Source organism: Scatophagus argus, chromosome 12 (genome assembly GCF_020382885.2).
Source record: "Scatophagus argus isolate fScaArg1 chromosome 12, fScaArg1.pri, whole genome shotgun sequence".
NCBI lineage: Eukaryota > Metazoa > Chordata > Actinopteri > Scatophagidae > Scatophagus > Scatophagus argus.
The window spans coordinates 10485461-10502622 of NC_058504.1; the positions used below are offsets into that span (position 1 = coordinate 10485461).

Sequence of the window (17162 nt, forward strand, 5' to 3'; positions counted from 1 at the left end):
TAACATTTGTGTTACTGTAATATGTAAAGTAAAACTCATGACTTCAAATTGATAAGTATTCTAAACTTGAAGAAAATTTTACACAGCTGATCACTACATACACAGTGCCAAAACCAGTGGGGTTTTGTGTCCAAATTTCACAGTTTTTATTTCAGAGCAACTCCTTTCATTGGCGTCTTGTCGCGCGTGAATGACGTCAGAGAACCGTTTTCCATCATGGCGGCGGAAGGCTGTGAGGAGCTGAGCGGCAACGGGGAGCTTTCTTCAGGTAGTTTGATGTACCTTAATGAATTTACAATACACAGTTTTGTTGTTTCGCGGTTACTGCTGTGGTTATTTTTCATCTGCAAGCATTTTGAATAAATAAACCGAGTATGCCTGTTTTAAGGGAAAGCATGAAAAGCTAAGCTAGGCTAACGTGATTTCAACACATCGCGAAACAGCACAGTGTTATGTTGAATGACTTAAACTAACTTTCCTTCCTGTGTTTAAGTAAGTGTCCTGCGGCTGCTTGTCGCTTTTCACCACAAATATATCGGAAGTTTTAAAGTCAGCGACAACCAACCAGTGAGCTTTTTATGAATGAAACGTAGCTCTGCAGGTGTATACAGGTGGTGTTTCAAGAAAGAAAAACGATTAGATGTTTTCGTCATGTGTGCATCACCAGCCTCGGGCAATGATTAATGTACCCCCATGTTTGACTGCTCAATGTGATCTGTAAAGACTGAGTTTTTATAAAATCACTCATAGCAATTAAAAACTATTTGGATTTACTGCTACTCTGTAATTCTGATAAATGTTGCATGCGTATATGCAGATGTGTGGGTTTTTCACCCATGGCGGTTGCTGTTGTGTTAGGACCACTAGAGGTCCTTTTCCACAAAACTGTTGAGGCACAGAGGACCTTAAAACTTGAATGAATGAATGAATGAATGACATCACATTACAATCATGTGGCCAGTAGTGTATTTTTGTTGTTTTATGCATTTAGTCTGCCAACAAACTGGATGTCATGAAAATTTCCCAAACAAATGGCTAACAATATAGCAATATGTTCAGTAGTTCTTCTTGTTTTATCATTTACTAAGTAAGAGGGGAAAAAAGAAAACAGCAGCACTCAAGTGTCTGTGTTTCCTTTGCTACCGCACCCCAGAAAATAGTCAAGTTAAGGGGATTTGGTAGGAAACGTGTTGTGAAGTTCAAGACATTTTATCATGCAGCCATGTCAGTGCAATCTGGTGAAGTTGAAGCAAGTATTAACTTCTCAGTCATTTATTTCTTAGTAGCATTAGCTGTGTTATGTTGAAATTAGTTTTTGATCCACAGGTTGGGGGTATGTTAAAATGGCTTGCTGTGACATTGTTGTGCTTTTGTAATGTCCCAATTAGCTTTATAAAAATCTGTCCAAAGTTAAGGCTGAAAAGTAGTAGTAAACAAGTGGGACTTGCCTGTGTAATGCTCTTCAGTTATGTCTGTGAAGATTCTCAGTCATCAGTCATGGTGTATATAAACGTTTATCTGAAGGCAGCTGGACTTGCTTGAGATTCTTGAAGATGTTTCACTTCTCATCCATGAGGCCTCTTTAATTCTGGAAGACCTGGCAGAACTCAGTGCACAACTCAAGCAAGTCCAGTTGTTTTTGCAGCAACCTTTAGCCATTCAGTTATGTAAATGATGTGTCTTACTTAGGAATATTTTACCATCTTCCCTCTTTAGCCATGGAGACTTGTGAGAGTCCTGCATTGCCTCCAACTGACATGACAGAAATGTCGGAAGAGAATGGTGGTGCCACTGAGGCTCATGAGGCTCATGAGGCCCATGAGGCCCATGAGGCTCACGTGGCCCTTGAGGCTCACGTGGCCCATGAGGCTCACGTAGGCCCGGACCCAGATTCCTTCTCCATGCCCCGAGCCGCAGAAGATGAGGAGGGAGAACTGCCCGCAGACTTTGAGCGTCTGTGGAAGGCTGCCCATGACAATCCTCAAGACTTCACCAGCTGGACCGACCTGCTGCAGTACTGTGAGCAAGAGGTGCGTGTACGAGCTGTCGTCCCTCAGTAATGATGCATTACCACCTTCAACTTGAAATATTGACTTCTAGCGCCCCCTTGAGGCCACAAAACGTGTTGGTCTGTAAGCTTGCTTGAGGGCTTAATTTTTCTGTCATCTGTTCAGAGTCACGTCACAGCATCACGCAGAGCACTAGAGGCTTTCCTCTCTCGATACCCGCTCTGTTACGGCTACTGGAAGAAATTTGCTGATCTGGAGCGCCGCGCTGGGTACAACAACAAAGCAGAGGAGGTAAAACCTGAGATTTTATAATTCTGTCTCTTTTCTTATCCACACCATTAAGATTAATTTTAAGCTTGTTAAGTGTTTTTCACAAATTTTTATGAGCTAATGAATATGATTGTGGTGTGTTGTGTTAGGTGTGTGTTCAGGGTCTCCAAGTAATCCCTCTGAGTGTAGATCTGTGGATCCACTACATCAATCTGCTGCTGGGAACACTAGACATGAACCTGCCTGAGTCGCCCCAACGGATTCGCAGGTAAATTAATGTCTGTGAGTTTCAAGGCCCTGCCAGTTTACCTTCTGGAGCATTTACAGCTCAGATATACTAATAAAGTTTGAAAAAAATTAAAGGAAGAAGCAAAGACTTTTCTGTTTCTGAAAGTTGTTTTTATCGTTTTGTTTTCCGACCTCATCCCTCAGTGTGTTTGAGGATGCAATTCAGGCTGCAGGTCTGGACTTCCACTCAGATCGGCTTTGGGATCTTTATGTTGAGTGGGAGAAGGAGCAGGGGAACATGAGGAACGCAGCAGCCGTCCTGGACAGAGTTCTCAAAGTCCCCACTCAGCTCTACAACACCCACTATGACAAGTAAGACCACACAAATATGGACCGTGTGTGTAAGTCAGTCTGCATTTCTTGAAGTAAACTTATAACAGAAAGAATATTGATGTAAAGTGTTATTGTGTGCTGTTGTGACGATGGTGCTTTCACTCACACGGGGCTCGCCATTAAATCAACATACTGTTGTGATCTTTTAAATATCCTCATCTTGCTCGAGCTTATTCCATTTTTCGCTCCCATTAATCTCATTTTGCATCCCGCTTCGTCTTCACTGCTGCCCTCACCGTCAGGTTCAAGGAACACCTGAACAGCCACGAGCCCAAAGAAGTGCTTTCCCCCGAGGAGTACGAGGAGCTCAGGTCGTTATGCCGGCAGAGTCAAAAAGCAGAGCGTGCTGAACAGGCCCAGGAGGAGGAGCAGGAGAGACCGCCGGGGGAGGAGGAGCCTGCCACACCTGAGGGCACAGACACCGTGAGTAACTTCTGACTGCCTCACACTCATCCCTAACAGGATTTTGACAGGATGGGAAGTTGATGTATGTACTATTGAAACATAAGTTACAGTGATTATTTTTATGATTTCTGCTCTCTCTGTTCAGGAGGAATTGATGCAGAGGATCAGGGAACAAGTGCTGGTTCACAGGGACAAAGTATACCAGGACAATGAGGGAGAAGTTCGCAAGAGATGGCACTTTGAAGACGCTGTGAGCTTTTGTCTCTTTATACTCCACTTGCATGACAACAAAATCATATTCCAGTGTGACCGATTTTCCTGGTTGGTTGGAAGGTTGAATAGTATTTGTTTGATAGTGTTTGATAGTATTTGAAGAAAACCATACTGTACTTATTTTGAGGAGTAACGACATGTTTTATGAAAACTTTTTTTTTTTTTTTAATTTGGTAAAAGAAGCCAAACTCAAATTTTTAATGTCGTCTGAAAGAATTTATTTGTACGAGAACTTTGCCTCAATCCAAATTCTTATTTAAATCAGACGAAGCTTTCCATAAGCACCGGCTGACCACCAAACAGCCGAGTACTAATGAGCCATCTCTACAACACATTGCAAACACGCACCTGTCATTGACTTATTTCTCCTGCTTTGTGTGTAGCAAAGTGAACGTTCTTAAATCATACCTACTTATTGCCCACTGGGTAGGCAAACTGAGGTTCAGTATCCAGACCTTTTTGAAAACTGAAATCCAAAGTCTCAGTGAGTCTGCCTTTGTGCTCAAGGCCGAAGACAGTGTTAATGCTTGATGTCTTTTCTTCTTAAATCGGCGTTTGCAGTTTTACAGCATGTGAATTTGATTTGATTTTCTTATTAATATTTTGTTGTTGTATTCGTTGAACTGACTACGCACTTTGTCTACTGCCTACTTCAACAACCGATGTCTCTTTTTGTGATCTGTAGATCAAACGTCCGTATTTCCACGTCAAGCCGCTTGACCGCCTCCAGCTGCGGACCTGGCACTCCTACCTGGACTGGGAGATCGCTCAGCTGAGCATGGACACAAAAGAGTCCAACCCAGGTGACATCATAACTAAGATTTTATTTTTATATAACTAAGAGTTTTATATGCTGATACAAATTTATGTTCACACCTGAAAGTGACCACAGCTCCGATAACCATTGTCTCCGACTAGATCCAAACCAGACAGCCACAGAGGGGTCAGAGGTCGAAGCCCAGCCTCAGGAAAGATCAGAGGATGCTGCAGTTGCCCATGACGACTACAGGGTTCGCATCCTCTTTGAGCGCTGCCTGATCGCCTGTGCTCTTTATGAGGAGTTCTGGACCAGGGTAAGGAGACTGGTGTGTTTGTGTGAGCCCCATAATTTAGTGAAAGCATACTGACATTTTAGTGCATATTAATGTCTAGTGTGCATGTGTCTTGTGTATGTTGTTCAGTACGCTCAGTACCTGGAGTCGCAGAGTGTTGAGGAGGCGCGAGCTGTTTTCAAACGAGCCTGTGAAATCCACTTGACGTACAAACCCAACATCCACATGCACTGGGCCACCTTTGAGGAGAGGCACGGTACGGCAAAACATGCTGCGCAAACCCAGCTTTGTTCTCTCTCCATTTTATTGGAAATGTGACATACCCTGAAAAGTCTTGCTTTGTCCCACGTACTTTCAGGACTTGTTTAAGTAGTCTGTTTAAGTTTCTGTTTGCGTTTTCGGTTACTCAGCAGCACATGAAGTGTGACAGAAGTCTTGAATGTATTTCCTTCCTTTGCAAGCTGATATTTTTGAACTTGCAAATAAAATGTTTAAAAATATTGCTATTTGCCATAAATCATAAGGTACCTTTAACAGTCAACATGTTCATCTTGTAGAATCTAATACAGCAGGCTAATTTCAATAGTTGCTGAGTGTCACTGAGGTGTTTAAAGTTTGTCGCCTCTGATGTTCTTGCATTAGAAAGGTTTATCTTCCTCCATATATTTAAAATGAGTAGAAACACTTTGTTAGAAAGCCATCTGTATTTTGTAGCCACCCCACTCATGAAACTCCTTTATGTTCGCGATCAGGTGACTTAAACGAGGCCCGACGAGTGCTGGAGGCCCTGGAGAAAACCCTACCAGGGCTGGCGGTGGTTCTTCTTCGCAGGGTTGCTTTAGAGAGACGAGCAGGCCAGCTGGACCAATCGGAGGCCTTGCTGCAGGAGGCGGTGGATAAATCCAAAGAGAAGCCTACGTTACACGCTTTCTACTCCATCAAGTTGGCTCGTCTGCTGCTGAAACTGGGCAGGAACCCCAGCCGAGCCCGCAGGGTTTTACAGGAGGCTCTGGAGATCAGTCCGGTGAGAGAAGTAACCAACACCTGCAAATATTTTAGCCACTGACGCCATGACAGACTTTTGATTTGTCTCCTCTGAGCTCATCGTGCTAAAAAATGTGAATGTAGTTCTGCTGTAAAAATCCTGCTCTATTTTCTGTGACACAATTTATCCCACAAACGACCAGATATAAAACCACGACAACAGCTCTAAAAGGTCTACATCAGACTTTTGTTTTTCAGTCAGAAGAATAAGAATCCGGTTTATTGGCTGAGTATGTTGGTACACAAAAGGAATTTGTTTTGGCTGGTGATGTCTCTTTAGCGATAAGGCAATATAAGCTCAATTTACACCACATGTACAATAAAAACACTGTACATGTTACAGTAGATGTGTTCTCTACTAATGAGGCAGCATGCAGAGTATGAGTGAACTGTTTAAAAGACAACCATGATGTACCAATGATGTGTCTCTGAGAAGTTGGGGGCTTGTGGTGTGTTGTTGGTACAGCAGCTGGCAGATCGGCCGTAGCTAGTAGCTCCTGTCAGTTGATGGAGCTCCATCCTTAAAAATCTGCAGACAAGAAGAAGACACTAGAAGTTAATTTTGCAAAAATAAAAAATAAATAAATAAAATCCTCGGATTAGTCTAATCCTGTCCACAGTCTTAAGAATCTGTTCTGGCATTTTAAAGTACATTGTAGTAAAAAGTAGACACCAGACCAGGCTTTGCAGTTAAAAGCAAAACAGGGCTTACAGTTACACACTGGCCTGCTGTGTTGCCCTGGTGATCTTCTCTGCTAAGTGTTTGGACGTCTGTTTTGTTGTGCTGGCTTTTATAGGGACAACCACCGAACCACTTGCACCAAAGAAATACTTTTGATTATAGACTGAAATATCTAAAGTGGAGGCGTCCTTCACTCCATGTTCTCACACGAGGATCACACCACAATCCTGATGGGGGGAAAAAAATAAAAAAGTGAGAAGATGCACAAAGCAAAACAGGAAAAACAGGAAACAGTCAGTAGTTAGTTCCATAACACACGCTCAGTTTGCACTTATCTTTGTTTATTCATGGCTCGACTGGGGGAAAAAAAAGACTTACCCATAGGATTATAATACCGGTAGGATTTGGTTGGCTGTTCCATGTAATGTTATTATTCCCACCTCTTTCTTTACATCATCACATTTGCTGCATATGTGGGACACAGCAATTTAAATTCCATACACACTTTGCGACATGCACTTTGTGTGCTACCGGCAAACTGAGGATGAACGTTCATGTTTGAAACTTGAGATGTAAAAAGCCTAAAACTTTGTCCTTAAGATACAGAGTAACTGACTCAATGTGTTCCCCATCAGGATAATGATAAACTGCACATGAACCTGTTGGAGCTGGAGGCATCGGGGGACCCCTGGGCCTCAGCTGAGGCAGTGCAGGAGTGTGTGACGCGAGCCCTGGCATCTCCCCTCACCCCACACACCAAGATCCTCTTCTCACAGAGAGGCCTGCAGTTCGCCGAGGACTACAGCAACTCCATCCAGAGGTCAGAGTTCAACAGAAGCCTACTGGCAAATATTTTAAATCCAGCTGGTCATGTAAACTCTGATGGTACCCGACATATCATTCATCATCTTGTTGTTTTTTGTCTTATGCGTCCGTCCTCTGCAGTGTGCTGTCTGTGTATGAGGAGCACCAGAAACTGCTGAAAGAACTGGGTGGAACAAAGAGAGATGCAGAAAACGGGTGAGAGGGGAACAAATATCCCACTCAAGTTCAAAAGAAGGATGTCTTAACATGAAGTAGGGGGCTGCTTTTTCAGGGGTTGGGTTCAAATCCCAAAACTTTTCTCCATATAGTCTATTTGAATCTGGACAGAAATGGCTGCAAACTGTAGCCTGACTGGTATACAAACTGCTGGGCAGTAATTCTCATTAAAGAATTTCCCTTCGGGGATAAATGAATAAAGGAATTCTGATAGTTACAGAGATAATTTGTTATTATTTGTTTTTAAGGGATGAGGACCCAGAGAAACTGAGCAAAGTTGACGACGGCTCTGCCGTTGCTGTGTCTGCACAAGGTCCACCTACCATGCCGCATGTCCCCATCACCACGCCACCTCCACCTGTGATGGGCGCCGACATGAGTGCACAGGCCGGCTACGGAGGATACAGCAGTTGGTACCAGGTAGGATATGGGATTTTTACACAATTTAAAAAAATAAAAAAGACATTTAAGTGGGCTTTAATGATTTGCAATAAAACTACAGTCCATATAAAATATATATTATGTGGCTAAAACAGGTCCACTTGGGTCTAACATCTGGGTTTAACAGCAAGCAAACAGACCCTATAGAAGGGTCAGCGTTGGGACACCACAGCACAGTACAGTTTGAGATGTTCGGTGAAGCTGATTGCCTGTTTGTTGTTGTGATTCTTTTCCAGCAACCACAGTACAGCAGCTACGGATACCAGAACACCTGGAACTACAACCAGGGCTACTATCCTCCCAGCTAAAGCGGGCGACAGTGACTGTGACCCCAGAGCGGGCCACAGGAAGCACTCGGACCCCAAATGACTTCTAAGCTGAACAACAAACTGAACCGCCCAGTCCTGTCAGTCCACCTGCTAAAGTGACATCCCGCCATCCTTTCCTCGTTCCTCTGAGTTACCTCACTGTCCTGGATGCGTCTTAGCACGTCGTGTCATTTCAGTGTTTATTCTGAGGGACAGCTGGAAAGATGATGGTAGGAAACAATGACACCCATTCACAGTACAACAGCGTCTGTGTTTTAATAAGAAATATTTTTGTAGTTGCAAACCGACCCCCATTGCTCCTGTTTTAAAGTCATGCAGTTTATCAAACTTTACAAGCAGATGTATGAATCACATTTTGTACCATTCCAGAGAGGCTATTTGTTTTTTTTTTTTGTTTTCTAATGTATTTAAAGGCGTTTTATAGTGTGTCACAAGAGGTTTTGTGTTGTGTGTCTGTTTGCTCAGACTTCCACAGTGAAGGTGAAAACAATCAACACTTACTAACAATGACATAAAACTAACTGGTTTGTTAGGGAAGACTTGCCTCTAATTTTGTGCCAGCAGCAATTTTAAAAGAATTTCAATTCCAAAAAAATCAAGTTTGATAGTCTCATTGCCAGCAGGTGCCAGAGGCTGTACTCTTCACGTGATCAGTCTGATTATCAAATAAAAAGCCAAAACAAAGGAAGGAACAGGCTCTGCTGGTTCCCTTCTAGAACAATCATTTCAAATCCTTTAGGGTGCTACCGTCTAAAAGCCTTTAAATTCACATTTTTAAGTAGGTGACACACTCAGATGTTGCTAGAGGATCACAGGCAGGAGTCCCCTTATAGACACACAGATGTTTCAGGCTCTGGTGAGATGAGTGAATTTGAATGGACTTTTGCTCCAGGCTAGCAGCACTTTGATGGAGTACAAGGGATTTACTACGAAGAAAATAAGCATGACGTGGTTCAATAAAATGTCTGAAACTAACCATGTCACTTAACTCGGGGAAAAGTCAATTATGATGACAATTCAATTTATTAGGTTACATCGGTCTTTATTAATTCCCCTTTCAAAAACAATCCTGAGTTTGTGTCATAATAATGAGAGCAGTAGCCATTAAACAGGACCTTCCCACACAACCTTGATATGCGTACTCTCGTTCAGTTATCTGTAGTCATATGTGGTGATTACATCTGTTAAAGGGCAAGCCTGCCAATATTTTAGTTTTCTTATTGTCAACACACATAACATCCAAAAAACAAAAAGCATGTCTGCCCTACAGTGCTACTTAACCCCACACCTATAAAAATGGGTCACAAATGTGTAGTTTCATGTGTAGTCTAGTTTGTTTGTTTGGGGTTTTTTTTTAAGAGTAAAAATAATTTCCTAAAACAGCTGGTCTTTGTAGTGTCTGGACAAGAGTGGGGCTCTATGGCACATCAGATTATGGCTAAACCAACAGAATCAGTTCTTCGTTGGTTTTATTCTTTTCATGGGATTTTTTTCGACAAACAGTAAAACACAGAACATCACCTGCTTTACTTAAGAGAACGTAACATTTACGACTTGCAGAAAATCCAGTCAACCATCATAATTCTCCACTTCAGCTTTATTTGAAACCGATTCTTGGTGATTATGCAGATATTACTGTTAATGTTTTTTTAAATTTAAAAAAAAAACTGGCAAAAGTACAATGTCACAAAATCTGGAAGGTCGTGGTAATTAGATTTAAGGCCCTTTCAGAGCCAATCGAATGGGTCTTTGTTATGTAACCATCATGTGAAAATGTAACGATTTTGTTCCGAATCATTTTTATTCTAAATGTTGAAAACCGTGAGGCAGTATCCATCAGAAGCCAGCTATCTTCACTTTGTAAAAGTCCCGGTCCACCACACTGCACACAAACCAATCAATAACAAGTGAAATCAGTCAGCCCAGAACGGCACGTGTGATGGCATTTTCAGCGCTACTTCAAACAACTTCTGAAAACACAACTTCACTTTGTCTGCATCAGCTCAGTTAGCTGGCTTACTGAATGATACTAAAAGGGTGCGGATCCGTTCCTGGATCAGATCCGGTGATTCTCGTGTTGATGTAATGAAGGTAGTGAGGTAGGCTCACAGAGCAGATGCTCCTGTTCTCACTTTTTGGTAACAACCAGCACAGCTGAAGGCACCAAACCTAAAAAGGGAAAAATGGAAAGTAGTAGAAAAAGGTCAGGTGGAGCTTCTGAATTGACTGTTTAAAGTAAACAGACCGCGGGAATATGTTAATGCTCTGTGTAAGTGCTCTACATTCACAAGTAGCTCCTAGTGCAGCGCTCACCCAGTTCTTTAAGGGGCTTCTCCATGTCCAGTTCAGTGTATACGTGACGGGGGTAGGGAGACAGCAGCGTGAAGTCCTGACCCTCAGGTGTGTTGCTGTTCACCTGCACATAGACACGCACTGCCGCCAGCGGCTCCTGGGCCTTGAACACCGTTGTGATGGTTGAGCCGTCCAGCAGACGGACCTTTACAATAGATGAAGTAAACTTTCCATTTGACCATGCCATACCAAAAAAAGTGTAGAATTAAAATATTTTTTGGGGGATATTTTAAATATAACCTTAATATCTAACGTTGAAAAATAAGTCTTTACCCAGCCGTTAAATGTGTCCTAATGAGCTCAGGTTTGTGACAAAACAACAGATGTGAAGCACTCGTGTTTAACATGTGCTTTGTGCTTCAGTGGTGTGAAGTGCAGCACGTGGGTGTGTGAGTGTAACTGAAGTCCCTACCTGAATCCTGGACTCATCGTACTCCTTCTTAGTGGGTGGAGGGCCGTGACTGGTGGGCGATGAGGGGCTGGGCTGGGAAGGTTGGGACGATGCGGTCGTGCTCGTTTGTCCACCGCTTCCAAACTAAACAGGCAAAACAAAGAGCAAAGTTGTTGTTGGTTACAACAGAAGTGGTCATGATAAAAAGGAGAAAAAAAAAACAAAAATCGGACAAGTAACCAATGGCTGGGTGACCTTTTGTGCTCTCTCCTCTCTGTCTCGTGCGATCTTTTCCTTAACCCTTTGCCTGATGGGAATAAAGACAAGCAATACAATGACAGCTGTGAAGAATGTACAGCAGTTCAAAAGGATTTTCAAACTTTGATAGTCTAATTTGACTCTTTGAGGCATTTCTTGTCCTATCAGTTTCATATCTTGTACTTTGCCACAGGATTTCCTCCTGAACCTTTGCTGCTCCCATTATTTCCACCCACTGTTTATTTTGTGGATGAAATAAACAGTGTAAGCATGATGTAAGCATGTCATTCATCCATGTTTGTACTGTCATCTGCTACATCATTACCTGAATAAATGTGTTATAGAGAATACCTTACCTTGCCAGCTTGTCCTCCATCTTCTCTCTCCGGCGCTGCTCAGCAAGTTTTTTCATATCATCGTCCATTAGCTTTTGGCGAATCTGCTGCAGCTCTTGGCCCTGTTTCCTCCGCTGCTTCTCCCTTTCCAACTCTTCATCCTGCTCTCGCTGTCTTCTCTCCGCCTGCTTCACCCGCATCAGCTCCTCTAGCCTGAACGACAGACACCGATACAGGCATCAGCTTACCATCAGGCCAATTTTTGCTTTTGCTTACACACTGAAGTTGTTCAGTGTCTCTTAGCATGACGAGGAATGCCTAAACGGAAAAAAACTAAGTATTTCCAAATTATGTTTGGAGATAAGCATCAAACTACTGGTCACACACAGGGAAGAGATGGTGTCTGTGGTCAGTATTCTCTGACCTTTTAACTTGCTCAAGTCTCTCCTCCTCTGTCATTGGCTTCTTTGCACTGTTTTCACCACCACTGTAACTGCTCTCTCCATCTGCTGTCAGTAGAGCAAAACACAAACACACATGAGAAAATGAAAGCAAAAGAAACAGAGAAAGAGATATGCATTGTGTGGTCTTGTGGTAACCATAAATCTTAGCAAACATCACAAACTGGCGAAACAAGAATACACAGAGCAAAAGAAACAGAAAATAACCAAAAGGAGGGTAAATTAGCAGCAACTCTCAGTTTAATAATTTAGATTTTGTATGTTGTTTTTAAATGCAAGATGCAGGCTATTTAATATGGATAAAATCCTTCATCACATGTGCAAATGTGCAATTTTATATCAATAAATGTTAATTTTTACTATTGACTATTTAACTGTTTATTGATTAAATTACCAGATGGGAATGTCTGTTTTTCACTCATTGTGTGAACTAAATATCTGACAAATGAAGAAACGTCATACAAAAAAAACAACGTTGGATAGTCCTAATACACTACAAAAAATGGGACGATACAATGGTACAACCCTGATTACAAAAAGGTTGGCATGCTGTGTAAAACGCAGATAAAAATAGAATGCAACGATCTGCAAATCATTTTCAACCTATATTCAAATTAATACAATATAAGCATGAAATACTTATTGTTCAAACTGATAAATTTTACTGTTACTTGTTTATTAGGATGCGTCATAAGAGCTTTCCTTTGGAGCTTGTCTAGGCAAGTCCAATTGGGAGGAGACCTCGAAGTAGACTCAGAGGTCACTGGAGGGTTTAAATATCCCATCTGGCCTGGGAAAGCCTTGGCATTCACCAGGAGGAGCTGGAAAACACTGTGAGGCAGACGGGTGTTTTGAATACCCTGCTTGGCTTCCTGCCACCACGACTCAACCGCAGACAAATACAACAAAATGTGTCCTATAGAGAAGCGCACTGTGGAGCAGCTGCAGTCATGTAAGAAAGAACGGGAAAGAGTTTCGCTTTCAAAACTTCAACAATTAATGTCCTCAGTTCTCAAATGCTTACTGAGAGTTATTAAAAGCAAACACGATGTCTCTCCGGTGATAAACATGCCCCTGTTCCAACTTTTTAAGAAGGTGTTGTTCAAATTCAGAATGAGTGTGTATTTATAAATAAATCAATAAAGTTTCTCAATGTGAACTTCAGTGTGACCGTCTTGTCTTTGTCCCGTATTCAGCTGAGTATAGGACGAAAATGATTTGCAAATCAGTGCATTCTGTATTGATTAACATTTCCAGAGTCCCAACTTTTTAGGAATCAGGGATGTATTCAATTCATTTGACAGCAGACAAATTTATATTGTTCATCCCTAGATGACCCCTAGATGATGGGGGTGTCTTGAATGCTTCCACCACAATATCATGACCCTTTCTGCCCCCAAATAGCACAACGCACCCTGATCTTCAGCGGTGTCTGCTTGTGTTGGCTGTTCGGTGGTGGACTGGCTCTCGTCTTTTCCTCCCAAGACATCTCCTACAGGCGGCACATAGGGTTCATCGATGTCTGGGTCGTCCTCATGTTCCATTAACCTGAGGAGAGCACATCACACTTTGTTGAGTACGAGAACACAGAGGACTGCATTCATCCAGTTAGTTCAATACTATTATGTGAATTTTGGCATGTGTCACACACTCACCAGTCCATGGCTTGTTCTATTCCCTGGTTTCCTGTGTTGGCCACTGCTTTCTCCCTTAAAACATAAGATAAAGGACAGAGTTTAACTTCTTTCAGTGAAGTTTCAAAAATTCTATTAACCATTTTGGAATTTGTGGATTTAGTGTCACTCACGCTCTGTTTCTTTCAAAGCCCATCTCCAGCAGACTCTCTAGTGTTGTTTGATCTGCCATTTTGACCTGAAACAAATTGTATAAGTAACGTTACATTAACACGCGACTTTCATTTTGACACAGAGACACGCCAAGGTTACTTATTTGCTGTTAATTTAAGGTAAGTCACGATAATGGCCCCGCTTTAGCACACGTGAATTTACGTCACTATGTAGCTAAAGTCAATACAACAGCTCATCCTTTAGCTCAGTCATGTCTGAAGGAGCTAATTTACATTAACCCCGTAGCATATTCTGCGAGAACAAATACTTAAACTTTCTAAACTAGCAGCCTGGCAAAACGTGTTTACTCATGCTCACTAGTTGTAGATATATAATGTCACAGTCATTGTAATGCTGAGTGCTAAAATTAGCATTAATTTGGCTACATATCAAATTAGCTTCAAAACTAGCTTAGATGCCTCGCTGGTTAGCACGATTTAAAACGATCCGAAGCGCTAATGTGCTTTCCATTACGTTAGCTATTAATGACTGTTTGTATGTTATATGTGAAGACACACACAAGTGTTATTTAATCTGCAACAGAGATAATATCAACTAATATACTCGTGAAGACATGGGTAGTTAGCTACTCACACATCAGTCAAAGACACTTCTCGTCAACAGCGCTTCAACAGTACGGGAACCCATATGGAACAAACTGTACAGCACGAAATAGCGATTATTTTCCACGCTCTAGCTAAAATATAAAAATGTACAAAATATGAGGTGTCCTGTGTAATGTAGAGTTTATAATATTCATATGGAATGTATTGGAGTAGATGTACAAAGCAACACAAAATGTAAATACTCTGGTAAGGTACAATAATCTGAATCTGTCTGGTGAAACCCTCCAAAGAGGATATTAGTTGTAAGATATAAAACACATCCTTTGTAAAGCAGGAAATCTGGTGCCAGTTAAAATGGGAATCATTACCTCTGGTGTTATGATGTACTTAATTACTTTTCTCCTCGGCCATTCCCAGTGTTTCATTATTCTTTGTGCTGCACAAACATTTCATGACGTGCTACACTGCCTTTGAAAAGAAATGTCATTCAGTCTGCTAATGTGTCTTGATTTTACAGACTAGTGCAGCTCCCTTGGGACATTATCAGATGAAACTGGAATTCTTTCAGAAACTGGAATTCTTTCAGTTTCTTCCCGATTAGGATTTAAAAGTGTTTTTTGCTTGTAGCTGAGTTCCTGGAACTTTCTTGGTCTGGGTAATACATGAGTAGATGGTGAGAAGGATTGAAAACTAAATGAAGATAACAAGAAAAGAAAAAAATAGGTATCATAAAAGTTTCTACAGTTAAATCAGTTTTTAAGTGACCTTTAGACTAAATTATGCGGAAATCAAACAGGCTCAACGGGTTCTTTGTTTACTCTAAAATAAGAGCAAAAGTAAACTTTGACTTGCTTCTTTGGTGCATCTGCAATTAATTGATTAATTTAGTTATTTAATTGTAATTATCTCTTTCCAATGAGGTATATCTATGGGTTTTTTTGTTTGTTTGTTTTTGGGGGGCTTTTTGTGACAGCAGAAGCAGGTACCTGAAATGGCCAGGTCTTGTGCATGTGAGGAGGCTGAAGTGCTTTGAAGCCAGATTGTGTTTCTTATTGGCTGCTCTCTATCTTGTATGATTTTATTCCATCCTTATGTGTCAGTGGATGTTGAAACAATGCAATTTGCTGACTTTTATGGGCAGGTTGGGTCTGTTACATATTTACAGTAAGTGTAATGATTAATTTTTTTCTCTCCCCCACACAGTCTTAAGCAGCCTTCATTCAAGAGTCCACCATTACTCAGGCACAGACTTCTGTCTCAGCCTGCTCACTTCCTCTCCTCTTTTAAAAGCTCATCCTAACCTTCCTCACACTTTTTTTGTTTGTTTGTTTTCCACTTTTCTGTCTTTTCTCACAGAGTTGTTGCCTGAAATGAGCTTCTTTTGCAGCATTTTCTTGGTGAGTATGGACTTTTTTTATATTTCATTGTGACCAATGAAAAATGAAATGAAAATCGGTTATCCCAGGAGACGTTTTATTTCATCATATCAAACAAAATAACATCTAATTTGTAGACTATAAAGCATGCACAGGACATCTCTAGTTTGCATTCACACAATGATGATCATGTAATCTGTTTTGTACCTTGTATTGATTAAATATTAACTACACCCATTCTACAACTTGAGCAGGTAGTTGCTCTAAGTGCATTCATTTTCTTCAATCAGTAAAAAGTCAGTCAATGATAATCTTTTGAGCAGGTTTTTTTTTAATCTCATTTGAGGCTATAGGATAGGCTATAAAGAGAGACCCCAAATGCCTATTGAGGAAATTCATGAAATCAGTAAAAACTGAATTAAGCTCCCGATTGGCTGCTAAGCAACAAATCTGCTTTCATTCTGTAAATTGTTTGATGATTGTGTTTACCAAGACATCAATTTGCACAGGTGTTATGGGGCTAAAATCAACATTTCTACTATCATTTCAGTAACAGACTGCAAAAAAACTTATCTGTGTTCAATCAGTCTGTAAACCACAATGACTGTGGGAAATCTTACTACTGATATATAATATGTTCATAATAGAAAAACTCGATTTCCTGTCCCAGTATTGATCAGATTCTCTGTCCACACTTGATATAAAATTACTTAAATGCTTTAATTCTAATTTAAGCGCTGAGATTTACAGATCCTCTGAATGCACTGATAACACTTTCACAATAGAATTATAGCTGTGTGGGCAAAGTCAAAGGAGACAATAGGAGTGAAGGTCTCTTTAGTCTAGCTTTAAATTGCTTTATGGCCTTTTTTTAAAAAAAAAAATGAAGGAGAAGGTTAAGGGTCAAAGATCAGTCGGCAAAAGTTAAGAGAGATTACGGGAAAATAAGGACACACAAGGAAATGATGCAAACTTACATTTACAACATATGTTCAAAGTCATGCCTGTGCCTGTATGTCAAAGATTAATTTCAATGGACTAAAGGCTAAATATCATTTGCTGAGATGGTAGTACATTTTGATACAATGAATAACCCTGATTTTATTAGTGTCATAAGAGTATCGTGTTTCTTGGAAGCAGTAAAAAAAAACAAGATCAGGAGACATAAGGAATACAGTGGATGATATCTGACCATCTCTTTATTAGGTGGGCGGTATTATCACAGAGGGACTCAATTAAATGAGTGGTGAAATTATGCTATGCAGAAAGTGAGATTTGACCAAAAGAGGGCAGCATTATTTCATAGGCCTATATGTGAAACTTTTGTCACATTGGTGCTATTTAATTCAAGTATTATGAAATTCTTATATTTGCACTATTGTCAGGTTCTAGTTTAAAACCATTATAAC

General features: G+C 40.9%; 2 protein-coding genes across 4 annotated transcripts; one reads left to right on the forward strand and one right to left on the reverse strand.

The window, feature by feature from the left end:
- Positions 1-114: 114 nt before the first annotated feature.
- Positions 115-8601, forward strand: si:ch211-114c17.1 (pre-mRNA-processing factor 39). Its single transcript, XM_046407137.1, has 15 exons — positions 115-268; positions 1717-2030; positions 2175-2300; positions 2429-2547; positions 2712-2879; positions 3143-3323; positions 3451-3555; positions 4264-4381; positions 4497-4651; positions 4760-4886; positions 5383-5654; positions 6992-7176; positions 7302-7376; positions 7646-7817; positions 8075-8601. Exons 1-15 carry the CDS (start codon positions 217-219, stop codon positions 8144-8146), a joined length of 2241 nt encoding a protein of 746 aa, XP_046263093.1. The 5' UTR covers positions 115-216; the 3' UTR covers positions 8147-8601.
- Positions 8602-9746: 1145 nt separating this feature from the next.
- On the reverse strand, positions 9747-14482 carry ubxn1 (UBX domain protein 1). 3 transcript variants are annotated; one of them, XM_046407149.1, is made up of 10 exons: positions 14406-14482; positions 13772-13836; positions 13620-13673; positions 13379-13512; positions 11928-12012; positions 11525-11716; positions 11166-11217; positions 10932-11054; positions 10481-10664; positions 9747-10336 (listed from the first exon to the last, which is right to left on the reverse strand). In XM_046407149.1, exons 2-10 carry the CDS (start codon positions 13828-13830, stop codon positions 10296-10298), a joined length of 924 nt encoding a protein of 307 aa, XP_046263105.1. In that variant the 5' UTR covers positions 13831-13836; positions 14406-14482; the 3' UTR covers positions 9747-10295. The 3 variants fall into 3 exon arrangements, with proteins under 3 accessions (XP_046263105.1, XP_046263107.1, XP_046263106.1); XM_046407151.1 differs by having other exon boundaries at positions 11928-12009; positions 14406-14475; XM_046407150.1 differs by lacking the exon at positions 14406-14482 and adding an exon at positions 14332-14350.
- Between the last annotated feature and the right edge of the window lie 2680 nt (positions 14483-17162).

Excerpts from the sequence above, each read along its gene's own strand:
- si:ch211-114c17.1 (XM_046407137.1), top strand. The coding sequence starts at position 217 with ATGGCGGCGGAAGGCTGTGAGGAGCTGAGCGGCAACGGGGAGCTTTCT. Across the intron at positions 3,556-4,263 it reads GATGGCACTTTGAAGACGCT|ATCAAACGTCCGTATTTCCA; the intron begins GTGAGCTTTTGT and ends TGTGATCTGTAG. Across the intron at positions 7,818-8,074 it reads GATACAGCAGTTGGTACCAG|CAACCACAGTACAGCAGCTA; the intron begins GTAGGATATGGG and ends ATTCTTTTCCAG.
- ubxn1 (XM_046407149.1), bottom strand. The coding sequence starts at position 13,830 with ATGGCAGATCAAACAACACTAGAGAGTCTGCTGGAGATGGGCTTTGAA. Across the intron at positions 13,513-13,619 it reads ATAGAACAAGCCATGGACTG|GTTAATGGAACATGAGGACG; the intron begins GTGAGTGTGTGA and ends TGCTCTCCTCAG. Across the intron at positions 10,337-10,480 it reads GAAGCCCCTTAAAGAACTGG|GTTTGGTGCCTTCAGCTGTG; the intron begins GTGAGCGCTGCA and ends TTCCCTTTTTAG.